General features: G+C 40.0%; 1 protein-coding gene across 1 annotated transcript; it reads left to right on the forward strand.

Annotated features, from left to right (window-relative positions):
• The first annotated feature begins 275 nt into the window (after window positions 1–275).
• Window positions 276–26,072, forward strand: LOC142371318 (SH3 and cysteine-rich domain-containing protein 2-like). The gene is made up of 11 exons (XM_075453968.1): window positions 276–792; window positions 10,278–10,623; window positions 11,811–11,905; window positions 13,861–13,945; window positions 15,873–15,988; window positions 17,824–17,893; window positions 18,103–18,191; window positions 18,302–18,390; window positions 21,584–21,635; window positions 22,559–22,696; window positions 24,201–26,072. The coding sequence occupies exons 1-11, from the start codon at window positions 706–708 to the stop codon at window positions 24,297–24,299; spliced, it is 1,266 nt and encodes a 421-aa protein (XP_075310083.1). The 5' UTR covers window positions 276–705; the 3' UTR covers window positions 24,300–26,072.

Below are 26,072 nucleotides of genomic sequence, written 5' to 3' on the forward strand. Positions count from 1 at the left end.
TGGTTATAAACTGCTGCTGTTGCTGCCTTTGTCACAAAACAAGCTGGATGGAGAAAACCAGCTCTCTGTTCGCAGATCGTCAGCTATTCTATATTTGGGTTTAAGATAACCCTCCGCCCATTACCGTAAAAACCGATTTAGTCCACATTAATCCTGAATGAGTTGTAAAAAATTCACCCAATCGTGCGCCTCAGACGCGTGGAGAGGCGTGCCTCAGATTGCGTTTAAATTCAAGTCTGTGCAGTAGTGAAGCGCACAGTTAGTTCTGAATTTGCACCTTGCGAGATCAGTCATATCACGGGCAGGACTATATCACTTCAGTTGATATTCACGCAGCGGCATTATGCGGATTTGAATCATTTTTGGACGCAGAAGACAGAATTGTGGCACAGTGGAGCTACCCGGTGTGCGTAAGTGGACGATACAGCAGGCTGTCCACAAGCGAGGCTGAGCCTTGCTCTGAACAATTGTGGCGTGAATAAGATATATTCTTATGGAGCTGATTTTATGAGTTGCTTAAATCTCTAATTTAACCGTCACCTTGCAGCAGCGCGCGCGAATCACTCTGATGTGGACCTGTCACACCGCCAGTTTTTTTGCACATTTAAACCTGTAGGCTTCTGCAGACTGGACCCAATTTGATGAGTTAAAAGTATTTTTTTTAAATAATTTCCGTCGCTGACGACTCTTTGCAGCAAAGTACCAATGATGACTGAGAACTGTGAGATGGAGAGCGACTCGCAGCTCCAGCGCTCTCCGAGCAACATGCCCATCCAACCCATGACATCCAAGGCAAGTACCCACAGTTTTTGCTTTTCTCCACTAAACTAAATGCCCCCTTCTTAAAGAACCTGCTATTCAGATGACATACGGATACGGATCGCTGCATAATGAGACACATTAATAATGACATATTAATCAACAAGTAAACTTTACAGAGTCATACGCAAGCTGAGGGCAAACTGACTGAATGCGAGTTTACTTGATTTGTTTGATGCCTCAGTAAATTAGTGGGTTTTTTGTATTTTTCCACTGGTTTATGTAACGGTGATGACAGTAATTCGCAAATGGTGTTGTATTCTAATGACTGCGTCACTAGGTGTAACCTCACACGTAGGGTCTGATGTCACACACAGTCACACCGGTGCGTCTTTCTCACCAAATCTATGTCATGCACACAAACACACACAATTCACGTAGTGTATTTTGATAGTTACTCTAATAACTTTACAAAGAAAGGTAAAAGTATTGTAATGACCAATGATTTTGTGTGTAAATAATTGTTGTTTGATGAGCCACAATTTGCTGTCTCTCATCTGTGCTGCTAACAAGTTTAGACTGTAACATGCATTAAGGACAGATTCCTATATGTCTATTTTGACCCCAATCATTTTCACTGTACAATCTGTCCCTCTGAGCCTCAAGTCCTTACAAAGTGTCTTTCTGATTCCATTTGATTTGTTGACTCAACTGTATAAACAAAGATTTCTGGCACTGGCTTCCAAGAGCAAGAGCTGTGAAAGCTTTCCTGATGTCTTCCTTTTCATAGAGGCACTCTTGATTCATTAGTCCAGCACACACAACTTTCCTTGAGCGAAGTATTTGTACCACCTGCCTCTTCTTGCCACCCATGCACAAACACATGCTGACACGTTTGAAGCAAAGTGACAGTCCTGCTCAGTGCAGTCAGATGCTTCACAGGCCGACTGCCTGTGTGTTTCAGCTAAATATCCAATGTTCTCTGTGAGAAGTCAAGTTAACATTGTTGCAAGCCATTTTATCACCACTTACTTCTTGTGATCCACTCTAACTCCTCACTCTGTTCCAGCTGCTACCGAACAATCATGGTATTCACATGATTCACTGACTTGCTTTGGCTTAACCACATCACATCTTGTGTTACAAACGTATCAATCTTGTTATTTACATCTGCATTTTAATCAATAAGTCTTCCCAGGTTGAATTCAAGGACTGTGTTTGATACATATTTGACATTAACCTCTAGCCTTCGTGCTCCTGGAACTTCCTTTGAATGGGTTTCAGTTGCAGACTGCCACTAAGAGATCGATTCAAATTTGCAACCATAATTAACTCTATTAAGGGATCTTGCTAGGATAGGAAAGACACAAAAAATAATTAATGGAATCACTTCACCCATCCATTTAAAGCCATAATGTGTAATATTTCACGTTGTCTATTAACAAATTTGAGTCTTATCATTCACAAGTATTACCTCAATCGTTATTAATTACCTCCATCACAAAAGTGCAGTGTTCTTATATTCTTTATATTCAGCATACGAATGTACATAAGAGTGTTACACTCCAATGAATGTCTCCATGTCGCGCCGCCATTTTAAAACTACGGGATTTGTAGAAGGACATGTCATCAGCTTCGCATTTTCCGTTTCCACATTGGAAACGGAAAATGCGAAGCTGATGACATGTCTTTCTACAAATCCCGTAGTTTTAAAATGGCGGAGTGACATGGAGACATTCATTGTCCGTGAAATATTACACATTATAGCTTTAAACGTTTTATCGAGACCATTCCTAAAGCTGTAATTTGAAGGAATATAATCAGATGCATTCATGTGTCTATAACAGGATAGGAAAGACGGGCAAAGAAAGGTAGTGAAAGCTCAGGTTTCACCAGCAGCAGATTTACACATAGATGGATATCAGATATGGGGAGGATTAAGAGGAGAGGAAGTGTTGGCTTTCTCTGTAGCTCCGGATGATGTACAGTGGTGTAATGTCAAGGTTGGCAGGAACTTGAGTGGTGCTGCCAGTGGTGTCAATCTATATTGAGAGCTGTTTGATCTCTCAGCGATGTTGATGCTGTAGGAGCTTTTCACGTACAACTAAACCACTCCATCTCCTACATAAATGCACAGTTACAGTTTGTGAGCTCAGATAATAAAAATAGGCCAATCAACACATTTCTTTTTGGTTGATTTGCCCGTTTGCCAACTTGCCTACTGGGGAACAACAACACAAAAATTAATCCATATGTCCATTTATGATTCTCATTTCATTCCTCTCAACTCATACTGAACACAGCTTGCTCAGCAATGAAATATGACTGGCATTGTCTATCGTGTGAAAATGACAGCGTTGCAGCTACAAATTCATATGACATTTATTCTTAAGCAATACAGTTCGTGACCAGGTCTAGCTTTTGTATAAACGATCTCCTTTAGTGTTTCATTTCAACTTCTGAACACATAAAATGGTTTAAAGTCTCTCTACTGTGTTTGGCATTTTGTATTACACAGTTATCCCAGAACAGACAGTGTTACCAAGCCCTTGAAATACAGATCAGTACAGAAACACAGCGATCTAATATGGTGTTGTCTTGTGATGTTCATCCATAACTTAACCTCCTTATCGTTAAAATGATAACAACAATATATTATTGGTGAAGACACATCGGTCATGATATATTGGATACATCATTGTGAATCAAAGTCTCCAGGCAAATAAAAAGTATTCTGTGTGTGTTTGGTTTTCATTGTGTGAGAATATAAAAGTAAGTCCTGCATTACATTACATTTCTACAAGCCTATATTTTCCATTTTGTTCCATTTTGTCTGGCACGCTCAAGAGTTGAGAATTTTCTACTTCATTGCCAACTGTAATAAGTTACAGTTAGGCATTAAAATGTTTAGGTTTAGATACTAAGAAATACATGGCTACAGGTTTGCATCACATCAACTGAATGCTGCACTGCACTAAACAACATGGTATTTAAAACATTACTGTAAACAAGCCACGACTATGTTTGGATAAACTTACCTATTACACATTATCTTCTAACACTGAGCTTTTTTTAAAAGCCAAAAATGGCTCAGCCTGAAATAGACCCTCCTATGCCGTCACCAATCTCTTTTATTGGTTAATTAGGAGACAAGTTTACAAAGATTTCTCTTTCTTCCCTATTTCAGGTTTTACCCTGAGACAACATTGTTTAATATATGGCAAGTCATGATGTTTTCCTTCACCCTAACTAAATTTATTTAATGACTATACCTAATTAAAAAAAAATGTGAAAATGAATTTGGAGTTTAAATGGGAAAAATAATTATTTAAAAAACTGGTCCAGATAGGACAGAAATGAAGGTCTCCCGCATGCCTTCGTCCTCCTAGTGCAGACTTTTTCTGGCTCTTAAAGCGCAACAGTCCTGCATGTAATTTTGTTTTTCACACGTACACATAAAAACCTGACAGTTTCCTGAATTTCTGTTTTGGTGCAACAGATACGATGTTAACATTCTTCATTAAGCATCTAATATTTACGGAGTAGCACTGAACACAAAAGTGCAATTTCACCCATCGTTGGCACTAAACAAAAAGTGAGAGTTTCATCATATTCATCAATATTCCTCCTGAGAGGGACATGAAAGGTAATGCTAATCTTCATAACAATCCATCCAATAGCTGAGCTTCATGGAGCTGCTAGAGGGATTCAGTAGGATTTGATGTATGCTCAGGGGGCCATGAACGCCTGCATAGCCCTGATAGCTCTGAGAAAATCCACAGTCCTTGTGAAAGTCTCCCTTAATCCATTTAAAGTTGAGGGGAAGGAAAAGTCACCATGAGCATTAAATGGGAACGAATGTGTCTCCCTCATAGCCAGATAAAAAGTGAAATACATCTATCATGCACACCTGTTCGCACAGGACAGAGTTGGCAGTCATTCAGCATAGTGGAAGCTGAAGTGTTCCTAATGATCCACCTTGAGCACACAGAATATTTCTGGTGACTCACCGTTTCAGATCTATAAAGTTTAACTCAGAATCAAACAGCTCTTTGAACACATACTCTTTTAAGTTCACTTCACATCTCATTAACCATCACTTGACTTTCTCCTCAGATAAAGGGGCTGTGACACTGATTTGATGGAAGGGTGTACACTATGTCAACGGGAGCTGCAATGTGATATCCTGGAGTTGTGTGTAAAGCATGCCAGCTTCGAGCGGATTTTTCATGTGTTGTCAATGCATTTTAATTTTTTCACCTGCGTCATCGAATCTGTTCTAATGACACGAGTAGCATGAGTAACCCTGGAAAAACGTCAAGGTCAAATGGTTTGGCGATTACAGAGACAGTGAGCATGTTAAGTTTAAGAAAAAATTCCCCAAAAAAGCACTGTGATAACATTCAAAAGGACTTAAACTATAATCAGGATTCCACACTGCAACTGAAGTGAGCCACGGTCTTCATTAATTAATGTAACACCTTCTCTGCTGTGATGTTTATTGATGTGACACTTCGAGGACAGGTGTGAGCTGCTGAAATATTTGGCTACAAGAGCAGAAAAGACGCTCACATTTTACAGGAGTTTCTCCTCCATTACACAATCTTTGAGACAGAGGTAGATAGTATGTGTTTCTGTGTGAATAAAGCGATGATTGATTATGTGCATACAAGCACATGTGATAGGAGCCGAAAACTGGAGGCAGCCTGTGATTATGCGTCTCATATCTCATATTCAGTGCAGGAATTTGACATCCTGCCAAGCATAACAAAACATTTTGGGACCTGAAAGTGGTTCACATATTCTAATTGTGAGGACAGCTTTTCCGCGAAGAGATTAGATGATATATGGAAATAACTGTGATTTTTGCTATTGTCTTTTCTTCGATAATAAAATCTTATAGTTGAAGCAACACAGTGACATGTAAATACTTCACGTCCTCTGTTGATGGTCCAGAACAGGAGTGAGCTTTTGCCTTTGACATAACAATTACACCAGTTATCCTCTTCAAGAATTAAATATCCTAGAACAAGGTCAAAATATGTGATATTGATCGCTGATATTAGATCATTGATCTAAGCTTTAAATGATTCAACCATTGTTAGTACTGAAAAATACAAAAATTGAGAGATGTCAGCATCAATCTCAACATCAAGGCTATCAAAAAATGTTCAATGGTGTATATTCTAAACTTTGTAGCTACAAAAGAAAGACACAACTGGACTTCAGCTTTTAGTGTTCTGTACGAGGTGGATCATTGAAAATGTTCACAGATTGTGGACACAGGCTGTATTTATCCTCACATTCCCAGTGGGACCAAGGCTTTGTTGTCCAGTTTCGGCCTCTTGACACACCCGGGGATCCCATAAATATCTCAGTGTGGCCTCATAAAATTTTAACAGAGGCAGAGAGACACATACATGAGTTAAATAAAAGCCTTAGAAATGATTTATGGCTGCTCAGTCCCTGCTGTTTGTCAGTGGAGCTCTGATTTTGGACATTCACGATGGCTACATGTGAGTTTAGTGGGAAGATTATATGTGGATCGAAGATGTGAAAATTGTCATCTTTTACAGGTCTGCTGAGACAACTTGTCAAATTCTTCTCTGCAGCTGTGAGCTCAGTACTGTTAGAAGAAAAAAAAATCAAGGCTTTTTTGCACTTTCCATGGTATTATGAGTCATTTATGAACCACGAAAAAATTGGAGAGAATTATTTTTGTGCCAAGACCTGGCTCAGAAGTTTTTTTTAAGTGAAATGTGGACGTTTGTGATATACTTCTAAGAAGTATACTTGGTGTAGGAATGGTGGAATCTACAGGCATTGTCAAATTGCAGGAAAACAAGCATGCATATTGAATTAGATCACACATCAGTCTGTCATTTCTTTGCACATTAAATTATGTAAATTAAATGATGTCTCACTTCAAAACTGAAGCCGGAATGGAAGTGGCTTAAAGCAAAAAGCGGCTTGATGCCGCCTCAAAAATGCCACCCCATCTCCAGAAAAGTTGGGACACTGTGTGAAATGTAAGTAGAATCCGAATGCAGTGGTTTACAAATCTCGTAAACCAGTTTTTCATTGACAATAGAAAATAGAGAACACACCAGAACAATATAAGATACTGAATTTGATGAAGGAAATAAATCTCAAAAAGTTGGGACGGGAACAACAAAACGCAGGAAAATTAAGTGATACTAAAAACAAACATGCTACAACTAATTAGGTCAACTGGCCAAAATGGTTTGAGGCAAAGTGGAGCCATCAAATTCAAGGTGAGCTAATATTGTCATGAAATAGTAAAATGTCTCACTTTCTGCATTTAATATTTCTTTGATGTTATAATGAGAATAAATATTGGGTTGTGAAATGTGCAAATCACTTCATTCTGTTTTTAATTGACATTTTACACATCATCACAACTATTTTGGAATTGGAGTATACATTTCTATTATTAGATACAGGACCTCAAGATAGATATTTTTATCCAATCATGTTAAATGTCGCATTGACGGTCACAAAGTCCACCTTTTCCAGTCTCTGACCCTGGCTCATCTCCCATATCGGCATCTCATCTGTCACAGATATTGATATGAGATGAGCACCATCTTACATCTCCCCATCGAGCGTGAGGTCACACTGGCTTCGACTCAATAGGATGATGCCCTCATCTAATGCTCAAATAGAGGCTAACGGGAATGCTTTTTAGTTCCACACACTGACAGATGATTAGATTAGCTGTAATTGAGACGTGTGGTGTTGCCGGAGCTGTTATGCCAGCACTCAACTGCTCTGATTGAGAGAGCTCTGCTCAAGCGATCCTGAAAATAAAAAACATGAAATGAAAACGTCTTTACGATTAACAAGATAAAAATTGCTGACCACTTCTTTAAGAGACTTGATAAAAAGTTAACAATTTAACATGCTTTACGAATGAGTGACACGGGGGACATTTTGGTTGCCAGGCTGAGCTAATGTAAATGGTTCTTTGGAAGGTTAAAAAAAACTCCAACCCCTCATTAAGGACTTACTAACTTCACTTTCTTTAAAGAGCTTAATTGGCATTTGCTGGGGCTCTGATTAGCCCCATGTGAAACCCTTTAATCAGCTAATCTGAGTGGACCAAATCGAGCATCACAAAGTAAACCCCAACCGTACCAGAAACACTCACATACATCCCTTAGAAGGTTCAGAATTGCGCTCAGTCAAAGGGGATAAAAATGGAAAGGCATGAAACACATACACGCATCCTCACAACACTGAACAATCACACACTTCTCCTGCTATACATCCAAGGGCACCTCCGAGGAGAAACTGCACGTCCCCAGCAGCTAACAACACTTTTATGTTAAGTAGCTTTGCTGACAAGTGAATGAGTACTTGTAAAAGTTTTGCTTTCCCTAAGGAATCCAGAATATTCTACCAGAGTTGGGGGGTAATATTTATGAGGTCACTGGTTAGAGCTGTGCATTTCTATCATAAGCAGGCACCATCTGCAGGGAACGCCATTCTATGCATATAGCTCCCTAACAGTCAATAACATACCCTGTATTCATCATTTCGATCTAATGAGGGCAAATTTCCCAAATGGAGTTTTTCAGGAAGCATATGGAGCCTGCAAATGCAGTCACACTCTTTAGTTGCTCTGGCTCTGCCTCCATGCCCCCCCAGACACACATATACACTCAAATAGACAAACTGTCTTCATATCTTATTACCAGACACATGGAGCTGTAAACAACATGTCCCTGTAAAGTGATTATGTTTGGTGCTGAGCAGAACGAGCGCGGACAGGGAGTCAGACAGAGCATGTGCACTCAGAGTGTCTGTGGTTTCCCTGTCTGTCCGTGTTTAGCCATTCACCTGAAGCACGGCCACGCCCTAACACACTGCCGCAGCCTGTCTGGGTGACAAATGGCCAGCTTGCATCCTCGACAGTACCTAGAGCTGCAGGCAAATATTGAAAGCGGGCATTTATCCAGCCATTTAGTGCCAGGCAGCTGTGGTTCACACTTTTGTCTTTGGATTTTTTTGGCTTTTGAACTGCAGCAACCCCTGGTTATATGAATATATGTGGATATATGCCACGCATTATGATTTTTTGTATGTGAAATTTGTACTCGGTAAAAATATGTGAAACTATCATCTGGGTAAATGAGCAGGCTCCATCAGATGACAGGCCTTTGTACGGCAAGTCAGTATTTATGGTATGCATTTTATGAATCTGTCATCTATGGTGCCTTGAAGTGCAAAACACAATATAAAAGAGAAACAGCCCCATCATTTCACAAGCCACATCATCATTTTACAAAACAGAACATGTCATGTGTTTGAAAAAGGCTGGGGCAACAGTTCTTCTTGTGAGTGGACAAAACCCAAGACTGCTGCAACAGGTCGATGTCATTTCCTGTTTCCTGAGCTGTTTTTGTCACCTCACACACAATCAAACTCTGCAGTTTTGGGGGAAAGGCAGAGAAGAGCCATTTCACTTCTTTTGGGGGATCTAGACATCCTTAGACCAGGTCCAGTTGAAAAAATAATCAAATTTCTTAGTCTTCAACACTGTACTAAATGAATTTATAGATTACATTATGTGAAATGTTGTGATGTTTTGTGAAATAGTACAGTTGTGTTTTCTAAATGGTTGTGTTTGCACTTCAGGACCACCGCTGTTATCTGAAAATATAAATTGTTATTCATTGAACACTTGCACACTGAGGCTTACGCGTTAGTTACTCCATCCGTTGCAAACATTTGCAATACCAAGGCAAAATAGAGCTGTGAAGCAGTGGGGAGGACGTTGTCATCCTCTAATTTCTTTACAGCAGAAAGAGAAAAAGTAAACAGTGGGTCCATCCGATCTGGTGTCGAAAGCAAAGAGAACAAGTAATTCAAGCCTTGCTCTCCTCCAAACTAGACCAATTTAATTGGGTGTCAGTTAGTCTCTAAATTTGTACCAAAAAAATTTAATAACAGGTGAGAGTATGTAAATATGATTGGCATCAGATTTATTTTTTAAAGTGCGACAATATAAGAAACCAACTGTCTTCTGTGTAAAGGCCCGAATAATACTTAGCTGTTGGAACATGATAGTCTGGTTTTATTTTATCTCAGCCACCCTTACCCCCCCGGTACTACTACTAAAGAAACCCCATTTACACACAGCGGGGCTCAGTGTTTAACTGCAAATGGTCTCATAGAGAAAAGGCTTATCTTGTTTAACCATAGGCCAAAAGCACATGCAGCCATGTTAAATATTAGAAGGATATGCTGTTTCACTGTAGGGAGCATGATAGCAGCCTTGCTGTTAATATGTTGTTTCCTTATGAGGTGATATTGCATTACATGGGTCACCCTCTTTCGCCTTGCTGTACAGGTCTGAGCAGAATGTTGTGTTTATGGATGCCGGGAAATTGCCTGTGCTGTCCTGAGGGTGTATTGAACATTTGTTATTGCCTCTTGCTTATCTTGTGTTTATACTGTGTTTGTGTACCTTTTGTGTGCATATGTGTGTGCAGCTTCAGAGACTAAAACGCTCGCTATCCTTCAAGACCATGATGCGCAGTAAGAGCGTGGAGAACTTCTTCCAGCGGTCCTACAGTGATGCACGCCTGCCCCCCGACTTCATCACCGAGCCGCCACCGTCTCCCCCTCTGCCGCCTGGCTCTCCTCTCGTTGGCGAGCGCTCGCCGTCCATTTCACCATCTCTAAGCCCCAATCCCTCCATCTGCTCCCATTCCCCTTCTCTTAGCCTCTCCCCATCACTGCCCACCAAGCCTGCCCGACCTCAGATTACCCACTGTTTCCAGGACCATATTTTTCGGAAACCCACCAACTGCCAACACTGCAAGCACATGATAGTGGGTAAGGTGCTGATTTTTTTCCTCAGGAATTAATCTGGGCATTGTTTGGTCTCAAGGTTTTCTTAAGAGTCTGTGGAGTGTTTTGTAGAGAGATCATAACTCCTTAAATCTTTGGCCACTGGCTTTGGCCTTATATTTATCATATGGATGAGAGAGAGTGGTATCCATCTTCTCATTGAACTCTCCACTGGAAATGAATTGAAGGTCTATTCAAAATGTTAAGCTATTTGTTTAAAGCTAGATGACTTGGAACATAAACATAAAGTGTTGATCTCACCTCACAGCCTGGTTTGTTCCAAACTCTATTTAAGACACATTTGGTTCAAATAAGAATGATTGTCTTTATTGTAGCTTCAGTGCAGACGTGTGACTGCTTTATCTCTAATTTGCAGCCTCTATGTAGTATTTCTGCTAAATCTACTTCCTGTCACTGTGATTGATTACAGTCTCCAATGTGCTCCCTTGTGTTTGCATTTGTGCTGTTTTTTGCATGCAGTGTGCATTTATTTATGTAACGCATCACTTTGCTCGAGCTGTACTCATCAGCAGTCCTTAAACAAAGTCTAGCTCTTTCTACTTGTTAGGCTGATTAAGTAGAAACCATTTTCTTCTTTAAAGTAAAAATTGTGTTTTCATCAAGCCATCCAATTTGTTTCTTCCTTTTTTTTCAGGCTGCATTTGTGCCTGTTGATGTTATCTCCATCCAAAACAAATTTCAGAAATCAGTCATCTTTGGTTGTAGAGGGTAAAAAGTGTCTCAGGCACTACTTTGTTAGAAACATAATAAATGGAGATTATCTTGTTACAAAACAAATTAGGAGAAAACATCTTGATTTCTCAAGAGACTTTTATCTCTCCGATACTTGAAATCAGAAACACGAAAGCCTGATGACTCACTGCCAAATCGATTATGATTGAAATATCTCCAGCTGGTTTTCTATCTCTCCAGGTTTTTGTGGGAGAGGAGCTGTTGATTATGAAGCTGTTAACGTCAGCACTGCCAGCTTGATAAAACTAGGACGGCGTTTGATTACCGAGCAGACAGAAACCTGCTTCTGTGATCTGAAGGCCACTTTGTTTTCTTTGCACTTCCCCCCCTGCAACCTGCTGTGTTTTTCTCTCTTTTTATGGCTGCTTCCATGTCTGTGTCCTCTGTCCTTATTGTCTCATCTCTGTTTCTCTCTGCAGGAAACTCCAAACAAGCTCTGCGGTGTAAAACTTGCAAGATGGCAGCTCACCTGTGGTGCACCTCAGAACTGTCACAGCAGCTGTGTCACGGGAAGGTGCGAGTAAATGCAAAGAACCGGATGTTGCTCTCATTTATGCCACTGGCGATGTCTCTAATCATACTCACTGATTGAATATCTTGGTTTCCTCAATTATATTATAGACTAATTGCGACATTTCACACATCAGATCTGAATCGACCAGACTTAGAATTTAAAAATAATTAAAGAAAAACAAGATGTCCTGTCTAAATTGCCATTGTCAATCTTGCACCTAATTTCCTTTAAAATTGTGTATCGACTAATTCCACAAACAAAACATGTGTTGGTTAGAGAACTTAAGGAGAGTTTTTTGTTAACTTTAAGCTGGGCATTGCCAGACAAATGCACAAATATGAATTAGTCTCTTAAGCTCTTGGTTCATTTGTTACATTACAACCAATGATTGAACCAATGACACGTTTGACATAGTCCATAGCAACATGTTTCAGTAGTGATCCTCTGTAGAGCCTTTATCTGATCGAACCCTAGTAATATAAGAAGAACGTTGCTATTGGGCCGGCTTGAGAAAGAGCAGGTAATAAATCTGTTATAAATGGGAAGGGGTTAGACACAGTATGCAACATGAATATAACAAGACCTCTCAGAATAATATGGTAACTAGGCTAGCACTTTGTGCTAAGCTAAACTAAAGCTAAAATGCTCCTGGCCCATGCAATCCGCCTTTAAGAGGTTTTTTTTAAGATGTGAGGTTAACTTTAAAGTATGAATATCCTTTTACAAGGTGACGTTTGCTACTGACATCAAACATAGCAGTGGCGTAGCGTCACCGCACTGACATCAAAGGACGCTTTCTGTGCGTGTCACTGTGACAAAATTATTCTCTCCCCACAAAAGAAAATTCCCTTTAAACTGCCTAAAATGTCTGGTTTGGAGTTCAGACTTTTCTTTCTTTTCTTAACAATATTATTATGAAATAGATATTCATAATGACTGCCGAGTGGCCAAACCCTGCCACATCTCAAGCATTGAACAAACAGCTGTCTTCTATACAGTTATTTTTTTAACAGTCAGCTGACCAATTGGAGCTGACAAAGCCTTTTTGGAGAAGGAAACTAAATAGAGAATCTGTTGTATGAAGAAAGTAATGGAGTTTGTACATTTAAAAGTATATAAACTTATTTTTGTGATAAACCCCCAAAATGATCATTTGAACCTGGAAATGTGCTTTATATGGACTCTTTTAGAGCAATGTGAAGTGAAAAACCAACAAATTATAATCACTTTAATACTAGCGGTGCTTGCGAGACAGAGAATTTTCTTTGCAAAAATATTATTTTATCATTTTTACACCAAATTGAATATTCAGAGAGAGATTTTTCGTTTTTTCTACTGATGTAGGGCAGAGAACATTAGCATGCAGCTAGAGCTGAGAGTAGCTTTTTAAGAGCACAGTGTTGAAGACAGCTCAGTGCAGTTTCAAAGCAGTGCACAGACACAAAGAGGGAGAAGTAGGGGAATAAAGAGGGACAGAGAAAGGTAGTATATAATCGGGCCAAACTCGTTTTAGGAACTAAAGGTGTCATTAATTACCTTCGACCCAAAAAAAAGATACTGGCTGATTTGCAAATCAAAGCAAAGAAACCAATTTCAGCTGAAACACTCACATTGCTTAATTCAGTGTGAAATTGCAATCGAGAAGACACACACAGAATCACATGTGCACACATGTAAGTGGTTGAGTGAATTCATTGTACAGCAGCGACAATAGCAGATAATTTCCTTCAGCTTGTGTCTGATGGCATAAACAATTTTTTTTCCAGCTGCATATGCAAACCTCTGAAATGACTCACAATCATGTCAGTTTGTGTCGATTTGTTTCTGATCCAGTAATTTCACATGAGGTCCTAAAATCACAACACAATCTGATCCATTTTCCTATGGTCTGAGTCTATAAACAGGAAGTAATAGAAGCTGAAAAAGTCATTCTGCTTTCTGCTCTCCTCCATTAGTCTGGAGCGTTCAAGCGAAACTTCAGCTCGCCGATGCTCGTCAATGACCAATTGGCCGTCGTCAAGGAGGTTCAGCCAAGCCAAGGTGAGCATTTTCTGAGAGCGTCTGCGCGTGTGTGTGTGCAACTGAGTGCACCGCTTTGTCTGTGTCCCCGTGCTTTTGTTTTGTGACGTCGCTCTTGTCAAGCGTTTTGGTTTATTTTTAGATTTTTGTGTACTGGTGTGTACTGTAACAAAACCAGAACTGCCTCCCTCTCACCTGACAACCGAGGAGCATGAAGTGGGAAAAGATAAAGAGGAAGAGCAAATTCAGCTTCTCTTGGAGGCTGGTGGACGGTCTGCACCCTGAAAGTATGTGAATAAATATTTATAAGCTGTAATGTTTATGTTTTTCTATCTTTGTTTATAATTTGCCCTGCACACCCCCAGACTGGTGAAGGGTATTAACTTATCGTCAGACATTCCAGTTTGCATGTTTAAAAGCTTAATAAACACTCAAGTACTGCCTATTTTTTGATGCGTATAAGCTCTAACCAGCTATGCAAACATCCTGCTGTTTTTTGCATAGAAAATCCTCCAAATTATTTTTTAATACAAAGAACATTTCTTACACCATCTGGCCTAATAGTACCTGAATTTGTTCTTCCCTCCACCATCATCTCTGGATGGGGGCCTGTTTTACTTGTGGAAGAACACCTGCATGGGGGATACAGTGCTTCATCTCACGTTAAATACACCTCATTGACTGAGGGTTAGCGTCTCATGCTGTTACTTCCTTGTTCTATTCATACATCAGTGTACAATTAACCTACAGCTCCATCATCACCTCAAGCTTAGCACCATGACGCCTGGGACTCTGCCAGGGCTGACAGAGACTGCAACCTGCCAAACGCACAATCACACATTGCAGAGTGTCCTCATAATTACTCATAATTACAGACTACAGAAAAAAAAACAGGGCTCACATTAACACACATTACAATTAAATAGTAATTTCATAACTCATTTACGTGCAGACCCTGTAATATCCCTTCAACTCCCTTTTGGCTGCAATTTAGCGGTTAAACCTCGTTTATGAGGATAAAAGTCTAATAGCTACAGGAGAAAGTAAACCAGTTTAGGTTGAGGTTACTGAAAGAAAAGAGGTCTGAGTAGTGACACATGTATAGATAACGATCAAGCTGAAGCTATATCACATGAAGAAGATTTGTTTAACTCTCCAAAAAAATTTGAAGATCTTTCACCTGCTTAAAGATAATTATGTGCATTCACAAGAGGAGTGTAGTCCCTAAGCCTGACTTCCTATTGTTTACTCTTCTGTGATTAATTTCCCTTTGCAGAGGCACCTCCTTCTGTGAAGTTCAGCATCATCGCCCTTTAAATACTTTACTTAAATCCCCCTGAAGGCAGTCTCGCTGCAGAATTTCAGTTCATAAGGTTCCTTGTTGAGTTTTCTGATAAGTGCACAGAGGCTCTGCCTTCAAAATGAAGCTGCAAATCATTGCACCTGCATCCTGCACAGACACACATCTGAACACAGCAGATAAATCCCTCTTCCTTCTGTTTAGCTTGTGTTAAAGTGGATGGAAAAGGGAGTAGAAAATCTCATCCCTGACTTTAAGAAATGTAGCGACTGCCATCTACATGAAATGTTGCAATGAAGACTTTTAAATTTCATCACTTATTCTCTTTTTAGTCAATTGTAGCTGCAGATATATCACAGCCATTAAACTGAGAGACATCTCAAGTGTGAAGATTAATTTGAATGTCTTGATGTCTTCCTAACTTGTGGCTGCTGTACCCTCTCAGATCTTAAGTGGGTCACTTTGGTCCAGGACTGGCTGCTTTACTACGGTTATATTTAGACTGGTTCCTCCACAGTAGCTGATGATGATGAACACGTATTCTACGCATTTAGTCCTAACTGTAATGTGTCTGGATCTGAGGCTTTCAGTGAATAATTTACGTGTTTGATTTTCCTCAAACAGATGTGTGTGTGTGTGTGGTTTCAGAGGCGGTGAGGATGCGTGTAGACCCTGTGTATGCTGCCTTGCGCTACGGGACGTCCTTGGCACAGATGAGCCGCTCCAGTTTTGGCAGTTTGTCAGAATCACCAACACGGAGCTTGGTATGACATCATTACCCTGTGGATGTAGGCAGAGGACAGTTGAATGTGTGTTTCAGGCATGCAGTAAGTTCTGAAAACACAAATCCACTGGCCAACCTACTTACTCTGTACTGAAACCATGAGCAAATGAGGAGATTTGTAGAGAAACCTTAAAGGGCAGTTTTACACTTTAGGATGCATGATATTCATTGATTTACTAATAGTTGATAACTTACTAATACTGATGAGCCATCAATGAGAACAACTTTTGAGTTGCCTGGTTGTTGAAAAATCTTAGCTCAACATTACATTATTCTTGTATTTGTAGTCAGAGAGACTTCTCCAATGGACTGCCTGGCTGCTTTGGAAAGCAGCTCCAGGACATTCTGGCCAAAATACACAAACTGCATGTTAACCCTGCATAAATGTTGACAGTGCAAACTAAAACACTGTTATCCAAATACTTGTCAAACATGAAAAATCACAAGAATTAAGATTCAAAGCAATACTTTGACATTTTGGTAAATACGCAACTATCTTTCTGGTGCGGTTAGATAGTTAGAATAATGATCTGTGCACAAGTCGTGAAATGTCATCAACAAGGACCTCAGGGGCGCCTTTACTCATATGTTCACAGCAAACATTACGATAAAGAGTTGGCTATAACTATAGGAGAAAACATCCTGTCTGGTTCTGTATTACAATTGTAAAATCCTCCATGTGCACATGCACTTGCTCTGTGTACATATGGGAGTCAAATGGCAGTTTGTTCATTCCTATGGGAATCTCAGTGATATTTGAATGAAAGTCTTCCTCTTGCTCTTTCTGGAATTGCCCTTGAGTACATGTAAGGTTTATAGGCACATTTATCTTACATTAGCACTTTTTTGAAGGTAGCACATAGGTAGCTGTGTAACAAATGCATGCATGTTGATTCATATTTTTTAACAAAATATTTTCCAAGAAGGACTTTAGGCCTGGCAGGATGACTTATTTCTCACCTTGCAATACTGGCCTTGTTTTGTTTTAGGAATGCTCACGTATAACTTCTAGAAAACTGTATGGATAAAGCAAATAAGATTAGTAGGGATGCACAGAAGTTGAAATTCTGGGTGAAAATCGATTTTTAAAATGTTTATTTGGTGATAGCAATTGACTGATCCTGATTGCTTTTGTCATTTATTTTTCCAAGGAAGCAGTGAAAAAAGCATTATTGATAAATGACTGAGAAGCCTAAAAGTATTTATTCTTATGTACTTGTTCTTATGGCTCAACATTTTTAATTTTGTGGACACCAAAATTAAGTTAAGTTTCAGGTCAAACTTCTATGTGACACATCAGAAAAATATCGGCTCTTGACATCGGTTAATATCCTATTTACTGTTAGTTTGATTGCAGTCAAAAAGCTGAATATTAGCTGATACGGATGTAAGAATAAATCTTTCTCCCATCATGCAGTGAATTTTCCATACATTTAGTTTATGCTCCATTATTAGGAAACATAAACTCTGTGCTACAGACACTGTAAATCTGCAGGGACACAAGTTGCAAATTACAAATAACCAGATATTATATATTGTCAGTTCATTCATGCATGAGGGCGAAATCAATGTTCTTTCACAAAAATAAGTAAGCATAAGCAACAGGTTTCATCCAACTCCCATATGTAATCTGCCAGCTTTGTACAACAGTGACAAAAGAGTGAAACAAATCAAATATTAACAAAAACGTGTCCTCAGTCCATAACAACAAACTCATAAGACCCGACAGTACAGAGACATGAATAAACAAACTTCATACTTTTCCACAGTCTGGTGCTAACATTGTATTGTTTCCTCTCTTTTTCCATCTTTGAGGGAGAGGGATCTGAGGAGAGGCAGCAGAGACAGAGCAGCATGGAGGAGGAGATAACTCAGGAGACAGGGGGTAAACACTGTGTTTCTGTGCCTCCATGTATGTGGATATGTGCTGTATGCCCACGCCTTTGTGTGTGTCTATACCTGTGCTGTGTTTACCTGTTGTGTGACTGTCTGTGTGAGAGATTTAATATGTCCACTTGTAAAAGGTTGACTGCATGTGCATCAGGGCTCACCTTCCAGCCACTCTCTTAAATAAATTGTCTTAACTGCTTCCAGACGCTCCTGTCCCTGAGATAGAGATGGAGAAGGAGGAAGACGAAAGCACTGAGCAAGCTCAGATTCCTGCAGAAGACAGTGGCGTCAAGGTACCGTTCTGTTCAATCCACCTGTACAGAAAGTCACCCTTTGTTGTTTCACTCCTCGACCGTGCATTTCTGTCTCACTGGCCGCCCTCCCTGCATCTGCCTCTGTCCAGGTGCCCAAGCGCATCGAGGTCCACTCCATCCACACCTATGTAGCACTCTACAGGTTTCTGCCTCAGGAACAGAATGACCTGGAACTTCAGTGAGTAAAAGCCAAACCAGTTGACCAAATAGAGGCATTTTTTATGAAAACAAGTGTGCAAGTCCAGGAGTGTTTGTGTGATAATGTGCTTTTACCACTGTGTGTGTAAGCGCATTTTGCTTTTGTCTGTGTTTAGCCCCTTCCTGTGATTTGCCTGTGCAGTTGTTCCTGCAGGATGAAAATGTCCCTGCCATCCGCAGAGGACAGTTACAGGGAGCCCTTAAGGATGACTAATTATAAACACGTATCCCATCACTGTCCCCACGTTAGTGCTAGTGACTGAGTAGTTCCCAGTAGGGAAGAGGAAAAAGACAACTGAGAGATGAAAGGGGGGACCAACATAAAGGGAAATGAAATAGAATCGAAGCATATATGAAAGTGAAGTGTAGAAATATCACAGTAGAAGCTCATAAGATGAAGGACCCCAAAAGAAGATTGAGGGCAGGACATGTGTCGGTGGGTGTTTTTTTTTCATTGTATGGATGGTTAGAGGACAGCTTTCACAAAGGCAGAGCAGTGGGATTGTTAACAGCCATCTGTGCTGTGACTCTGTGTGTGACTGCACAATATGTACTGTACATGAACTGATGAGAGGACAATGTGCCTCTTTCAGGTTTGAACCAAGGGAGAAAGGAAAAGAAGAATATACAACATTAAAGGACTATAGACTAGATGTCAATTTAAAACATAGTTCAAAAACACCTGTAAGAACAACTTTAGAAACATGAAATTCACAAATTGAGATCAGATTGGGTTTCTTTAGAAAAAACTATAAAGATGACGACCCAAGTGACCAGAAATGTATTTTATTCCTCTCTAAAGAGTGAGTTGTATAGACTTGTATAGTCTTGTGTAGCGATGAATTCATACACTGTCAGTCACAGTGTATGAACACAGCAGATAAAGGTGCATGCTAACCTAAACAGGAGCAACTCATCCTGCAGCAGAATGAGAAAGATGTCACTCAAGCACCACAGTCCTGCAGTGTTATCATACCAAATAAGTGGAACCACCTGGGGCCAGAAAATAATCTATATGTATAGACCGTGTGTATACGGCCTCCCCCACACGCATATAAACGTGTATTCATGAAGCAGGAATAGATTTTCTGAACAAGCCTGATTTGAGGAGGTGGAATAAGGATGAGACACAAAAGGAAAATTCTCTGAGCTTTCTTATATTAATAGGCATAAAATAAAATTCACAATAGCACTGAAAATGGCCAGGTGCAATTCACTGTGCTGGGCCTGCTATTAGTTTTTTTTTTTTTAATGTGGATGCTATAATTAGCAACAGCTGAGTTTAATGGTCATGCATAACTGCTCTGGTGTTGTTGGAGCACCTTACCAACACCTCTATATCCTCATCTGTAAGTCGCCTAGGATAAAAGCCTCTGACAAATACATAAACATAAACCAACATGTTTTCTTTCATTTTACCAGGGTCCTTTTTTCTCTGAACATAAATGATAGCAACTGTCACTTTTGTGAGTGTCTCAATTTAAGATTCATTTAACAGTTGTATTGAAATCATGCCTGCGGACTTCGATATTGAGATTTTGATAAAAGGAAAGGACACACATTGGGCTTTGTAAAATAAGTTTGAAATAAGGTTTAAGCATATTCCTGCCTGTGTCCATACCTTCAATTATAGTATATATAGATTCTGGTTGCAAGGCTTGCATAGATACAATGGATGTGCTGTAAAATCTGTTGGTGTTTGGTGGAACTGTATATCTTTTCATACATACAGAACTATTGATTAAGCATTGATGGTATTCTATTTGCAGAAATGCAATTATATATTTGTAAATATGATTTAATTTGTGTAGAATCACACTCAGATGAGAACTGTGTTTTTGTTACAGATGTTGTGGGTTCTTCCTTATTGGCTTCGTCATGTTGCCATGTAGCCACAAAACAGACAAACTAAATGTTCCATCTCGAAAGCCAACATAGAATAGAATAGAATAGAATAGAATAGAATAGAACAGAATAGAAAAATACTTTATTCATGATACATAGTTTATTCTAAAAGCTTGGAAGGGGAGATAGTGGCCAGGACAATTCAGTTCTTCGCACTCTGCAATTTTGCCAATAGATGTCACTAAATCCTGCACACTGCTCCTTTCACACGAATGTGGGGCCGTGCTTTTCTTTCAGTTTGCAGTTTGATGGTGGAATAAGATCAGCTTAGTGTTGTTGTATTAGAGTTCTTTTGGCTCAAGTATCTTCTCAAAATTAGGGATACTGTGGACTTCTGGATTCCTTCTACAGAGAAAAATCACACACAATATTACACTGTACACTATAGACAAGAAATACCGTGTATAATAGAAGACAATGCGTCAAATTTCCCAAACAGTGACAGAGAAATATGTAAAGCACAAGTTAAATCCTCCATCCGACTTTGGAGGATTAGAAAAATGTATTTTTTTGTCATCAAGCCAAGCAGCTGCTCCCACAGACATCACTTAAAGTAGGTTAATCCCACTGTTCAACACATATTGAAAAGTTGCATGTAGATGCCTATAAAAGAGAAAGACTTTCTTAAAGTAAGACCTGGAAAATGGATTGCATAACCAAGCTCTACATTAAAGTTTTAACCACAGTTACCTGAGCAATGGTGGTTTCACTCCACTGTTGAAACTGTTTGTGTTTTTGAGCTGTGAGCTCATTTAGGGCAAAAGTGAGTGCTGACACCCAGGAGACTTGACGTAAAGACGTGCAATTAGGACAGCGTTTCTTCCTGCGTATCTAGGACAGTTGGGACTGTGTGCATGTGTGTGTGAAGAGAAGTTTAATCAAAAACTAGTAGCAACGTTAGAATGCAGACCAGTTTGGGTTTGCTCAAATTCAGCCTTCACCACTCTGGTAGGGTGAGTTCATGTAGACCTCATGACCCCAGTGTCAGCTGCTCTGTCACCTCTGGAGAGGGGCACAAAGACTCATTTTTTACCACTACAGCGTTGTAACCATGGGTACTACAGCTTTTTGTGGCAGTTAGATAATGATATCTTTTGAGCTTGCACTCAGCTCTCTGTTTTTGCTTTCTCTCCTGTTCTCACACTGCCTCATCTGCCCATTATGTATACCTCCATTTTCTCCTTGTCTGCTTTTCATCACCGCTTAAATCACCTTCCCATTGGTGCATCCTTTTTTTTTAATCTCCACTGTTGTCTTATCTCCTTCAGTCCTGGCGATCGGGTGCAGGTCACAGATGACTCTAATGAAGAGTGGTGGAAGGTGGGTGATGGATCATTTGCAAACATCTCTGTGTGTGTGTGTGTGTGTGTGTGTGTGTGTGTGTGTGTGTGTGTGTGTGTGTGTGTGTTTTGCTGGGTTTGTTTGTGCCTTCAAGTGCCCAGAAAGGTGTGTGTGTGCATTTATTGTGCAAATGTGCTAATTCAAGTCTTTAAATCAAACCTTTAGTGTATAACACCTGCTCCATTTTTCATAAACATGCAGGCAAGCCACAGACAGAACATAATTTACTCAGAAAATTATAAAGAGTTTAACATAACGAACGTGACTAGTGTTTCAACCTCAGAAAAGGTGTTTATTGAGTCTTTAATGAGCTTCACTTTCCCCCAATGGAAATAAATGTCCATGCCTGATTGTGCCTGTGTGTGTGTTTCAGTTACAGACAATAAGCAAGATCCATCCAGACTTAATAATGTGTGTGTATCTCATATCCACAGACCTTCTATTTCCTACAACATGTGTAGCTGCAGTTATTAAACAAACTCAACCAACACTTTCTTGCTAAGGAACCTTTAAATTATTCATGATTTGAGATTACTGATGTATAGTTTGTGAATAACCATGCCAACACCTGAGGCAGATGGGTAGCTACATGAAAATATTGCTGCTTAAAATGGGACGCTCAAACATTTTATGTTTGAATACGTGGAGAACAAATCTACGCGTCTCTGCAGCTTTAATGATTCATCACTGCATCAGACAGAATTTTGATTGAAAAGTCACTTCTTGATTCTCCTACTAAATAACTGAACAAACGATGACGGTTATAAAATGTTCAGCCTCTCTGAACTATATAAATGAAGAGACAGCACACCGGTGTCCACACCGGTGAGGTCGGTCAGTTTTGATTGTAGTGATAACTTCTAATACTGACGGACTGCGCTGTTCTCGTGTTTTTTCTTTAGGGTAAAAGTGGTGACAAAGTTGGCTTTTTCCCTGCCAACTTTGTGCAAAGGGTCCGGCCAGGAGAGAGGGTGTGGCGTGTCGTCCAGGGTGTTTCCGGCAACCGGGAGAGAGGACACATGGCGGTGAGGGAATCCCAGGTACAGGGCACCGATTTTAGCACATTGCTTTAAGACTTATTAGCTTCATTTTGTATTAAATTTTGTTGGATTTGCTTCAGTGTATTTATGGTTATACCATTTAAAGGCCATATCACTATTTTTGATTGGCGATAATAAGGTTTTGGTCATGTGTAGAGATGCAGAGAGCAGGAGACAAACCAAGAACAAAGTGCATAAGAAGTGGGATAGATTCTTTTCAGGGAAAGATCAAAGGACTGGCACCACAAGTATATCTGTGTCTGTAGATCAGTGCGGTAAATACAGTGTATCACATCAAGATTTGACAGACTTTGAACTAGAAACTCAATAATGTTCTTAAAGAACAGTTAGCTGCCCAAAATGTATGCCACCACTCAAAAGCTTGTGTTTCCAGCTGCAAGAAGACAATATGTACCTACACCGTAGCTCAAAGAATTACGCGCCCTGACTTGTTGCCTCTAAAGAGCTCCAAGCTCATGCTACACAATAGCTTACCCCCACTTAACTCAGTTTTGTTTATATAGCACTTTTCAAGCTTTAGTGCAACTCAAACTACTTCACAGAGCAACAAGCTGAAGAGAAAAGAGTAAACAGAAAAGTGTAAAAGTAGAAGAAAATATAAAAGATTAGGGACATTTATTGTAGATTAAACAAAATAGAAGATAAAAAAAAAAATGCTAAAGCAAATAAGATTTAAACCAAAGACCCGTCTGTATCAACAACTGACAATTCAAACACACAGCACAGACCAACGAATTACTGCTTCAACATGCTGATAACTGAGCCCGTGCACGATCCAAAGACTCTTGCACTGCCACTCCAGTAGGGATAAAGAGCGGCATAACAAGTAAGCGTTGAGCAATTAATTTAGAATTTTTGCATGGAAAATAAACTGTAGCTAATGCAAATAATTAACCCTTGTGTAAACCAAGCTAAATATTTATACGTTTTTGGCATTATGTGTAATACATAGATACACAAACTCTTTAACAAACCCTCTTACCTTGTAAGGTAGCCAGATTCTCACAAGATTATCATCATGAGAAAATCTCCAGGCTCCAAGCTTGGTTTTTGTGGTTAAGTCCCGACATTTTTGGGACCAATCAGTGTCTTACACTGGCAGTCATGGGCGGGTTTTAATTGTGATGATATTCAGCTTCAGCAGGAGTTAATGCTGATTCTGCCACAGAATCACAGTGAATACTTTTTTGTGCAAATGCTAAAGCAAGTTTGATTTTGCCAACTCCCTCCACTTGATTGATCTGATGAATAGATGGTGAAGACAGATGGTTCTTCCAGTCAGCTGCCAAATATTTTTTGAAAGTGTTCGCCCTTTTCTGAACACTTTCCAGGAACACAGATGGGTCTTCATAACAAATCAGAGCACCAGGTTGCCTATGATCGCAAAGATTTTCTTAGAATAATTTCTAACAGGTAAAACTGGTCTAACATACAGTGATCTCTTAACCTGTATTCTGACTCATACTCTGTCTCCTGCTTTTAGATTTGTGTCGGAAAGCGAGAGGATGACGAGGTGTTTCTGAAACTAAGCAGTGGGAAGAAGAGGGGGCTGGTCCCAGCTGACTCCATCGAGGAGATTTGAACCATCTTCCACTTTCACTTCTACTCCCTGTAGGGACTTGCCCATCCTCAAACTGTCAACACCCCATCGCCCTTCTGGAAAAATAACACCCACGGCCTCTACAGCTAAACAGAAAACATGCACTCCTGCAAAGATGCGGAAGCACCATTAAGGATAAACATTTGGTGTCCAGTTGAACTGGTTGACTGTAAGCCTGTGACTTGTGCAGTCTTTCTGCTCAGAAAGGAACTGTTTCTCAGCAGTCAAATGTCGCTCGAGGTTAATCTTTTCAAACTCAGTAAGTCAATGTTTAGTTAAACAAAGGATGCACAAGTAAAACTGCTTTCAAATGTTTGGATCAGATTTAGCTTTTCTTCCTCAAAAACACTTCTTCAAGCGTGGGAGAGAGTGAAATCCTGTCATGGAAACATCATGCTTGTGTCCTTTTCTTGTTTCTACCCACTCGGCCTGTCTCAGCCCTTTCTGCTCCTTTGAGGGTTTTTACCGTGGGGACAGATATAAGCTTCATGTGCTGCCACGCTACAAAAGACTTGCCAAGAACAACCACTGCCATCCTTGGAAAGCTATACTGTCCCTCAGAGAGGCAGCAGAATCAGATTAAAGGAGCACACACAAACTTACAAACTGCACTCACCAATTTAAGGGTGCAAAGAAAGATTTGGGGCTCTGAAGATTTTGCCAGAGGACTTTCAAACTTAAACTTAACTTTTTCAATGTTAAATAGGAATTTAAATATTCTACAAAATGCATTTGAAACATGTCATTTTTGGGATCAAAGCCTAAATAAGCCCTGGTTGATGCCAGGCTTCACACAAAGACTCTTTCAAAAGCAATTGTGCTTTTTCAGCTATCTACAAAACAAGAACTTCTTGAATTCCCGTTCTTTTTAGATAATAGCACTAAACAATTTTCTGTGTGATATGCCTCTCTATGACCACTCAGCAACAGAAGTGATTGTCCAGCATCTGGCATCTTATCATGTTACGGTTTCAGGCACAACTGGTGTGGAAGAAGTAAAAGTGAAGGAGGATGGTGAAACGATGGAGCCTCTCACGGAAAGCTTGTTGTTTTGGAAGTTGTTGTGAGCACCGAGCATGGAAAAAGTGTCAACAAATGGGCAAGTGGCAGAGGCTGTTTCTCCTGTTTGCACATGAAGGAGCTCGCTGTGCACTGAAAGGTTGCTGTCTGCAGATACCTGCTTAGGAGCCGGTGTTGCAAGCACTGCTCGGCATTTTAACATGTTCACTAGAGCTCAAATGGTAGGAAATAAACTGCAGCCAGTCTGCCTTAAAAAACAACAATACATTGGGGATCTTTTTAGTCTTGACAAGGAGTCTTAAGTTTCACTGACAGCTTGGAAGACGGAAGAAAGCAGGGGGAGGAATGACACAAGTGTTGAACCGTTAGGAATCGGCATGCATTCAGGTAGTGTTGCACCCATGGGTGCACAAGTCACGATTGATCAAATGTCAGCCTGCTATCTTCCACTCCCCATTTGGCCTCTGTTGTCCTCTTGTTATTGATGTGACTGATCGGTTCTGACATCAAGTGAACACATTTTTTCTTTCTTGAATGCCAGTACACTTTGAATAGCTTAGACATCTACTAATTTATGATGCATTTAATAAATTTGATGCATTTCTTTTAGAGAGCGCTTTGTGCAGGAGAGGAGATGCAAGCCTTCTGCATGTGGAAGACCGAGTAAATGACTTGAAGCAGAGCAGGCAGCATTAGAATGAGAAGTTGTGAAATAATTGTTTACTGTTTTTCAGA

This window comes from Odontesthes bonariensis, chromosome 21 (genome assembly GCF_027942865.1).
Source record: "Odontesthes bonariensis isolate fOdoBon6 chromosome 21, fOdoBon6.hap1, whole genome shotgun sequence".
In the NCBI taxonomy this organism is placed as follows: Eukaryota; Metazoa; Chordata; class Actinopteri; order Atheriniformes; family Atherinopsidae; genus Odontesthes; species Odontesthes bonariensis.